The 1,164-nt window shown below is 30.2% G+C and overlaps 1 protein-coding gene across 1 annotated transcript in view; it reads left to right on the top strand.

The window, feature by feature from the left end:
- Positions 1 to 223: 223 nt before the first annotated feature.
- LOC108686754 overlaps positions 224 to 1,164 on the top strand; it is a 1,433-nt gene continuing 492 nt past the window's right edge. Inside the window, exon 1 of the mRNA XM_018192204.1 lies at positions 224 to 831. Coding sequence (XP_018047693.1) covers positions 224 to 831 — 608 coding nt within the window. The remainder of the gene's footprint in view (positions 832 to 1,164) is intronic.

Here is a 1,164-nt window from a genome sequence, read left to right as displayed (position 1 = left end):
AACTAATTACGTATTGTTAACAATAGTATTAATCAAGAAGGCATCACTGATGAGGAGATCTGCAACATTTTTTAAATTCGTAATTTATAAATGGATGATACTTATAAATGACATTTTGAATTATCTGAACATTCCGAGTATGTTGACAAGCAGGCAATACGATTTAGTATACTTTGCCTGCAATTATATAGAACCGCTTGATATGAAGATTATGCAGCCTAAGATGAATACACTGAGTATAATTCAGGAATATGCTAAACGTTGCTTCCCTGTGTATCAACTATTGCGCAAAGATCCACAATGTCATCCCAAATTGCGCAGTTATGCGCAATCTTTCAGTCTTGATCAAGAAGCTTTTATACGTCATGTAATGTTGCACAGCTTCGAGTGGGAGTACATAGAATTTGCGTCTGAGTTGACATTCGAATTCTGGTACAAATTTGGTTGGACCGACGAGATGGTAGCATACGAAAATATAATACGCATCACGGCCGATGTATCACAAATTATTTTGATACATTTAGACATATTTCCCAAATGCACATTTATAATGTTACTATACGCAATCATAAAGTACTGCAAAATTGTAATAGAGAACATGACACATAACAAATACGAAGCAATTTGTTACATCCTGTTCAGAACTCTGTCCTCCATGAATGATGTTGTCAGCAAAACGTGCTATTGTAATATGTACAATACTTGGCTTAAGCGCATCCAAAATATAAATCCAGATATGGAAATAAACAAATACTTTGATGAAATCTGTAAGTGGATTGACAGCATCTTTGAATACGAGGTTGAGACAATACCTTACATAAATAAAGAATGGTGAGTGAATGTTCCTTCCTTTCTCAAATTTAATTTTTAATAGCAAATATGTTTGTTATTTTTTCTCTCTGTCACTTTCATTTTCATCATTGTTTATTTTTCGATTTAAAAAAAGTTCGATATAAAAGCGACGTTTTAGTATTAATTTCTTTATATATCAAAAGAATATTTATGCATTTTATTATCTTTTATTATTGATTATTACCTTTTTTCTATTATTTTTTTTTGCAATTTGCCAAAAGAGACATTCTGATAACTTTAATAAAATTTTATTGAAATGTTGAAAAAATATTATATATAAAACTTCAGTTAAAAAAAATGTAAAGGTAATTG

This window comes from Atta colombica, unplaced genomic scaffold, assembly GCF_001594045.1.
Source record: "Atta colombica isolate Treedump-2 unplaced genomic scaffold, Acol1.0 scaffold189, whole genome shotgun sequence".
In the NCBI taxonomy this organism is placed as follows: domain Eukaryota; kingdom Metazoa; phylum Arthropoda; class Insecta; order Hymenoptera; family Formicidae; genus Atta; species Atta colombica.
The sequence above is the reverse complement of the archived record's forward strand: the minus strand, read 5'-3'. Positions and strand labels throughout refer to the sequence as shown.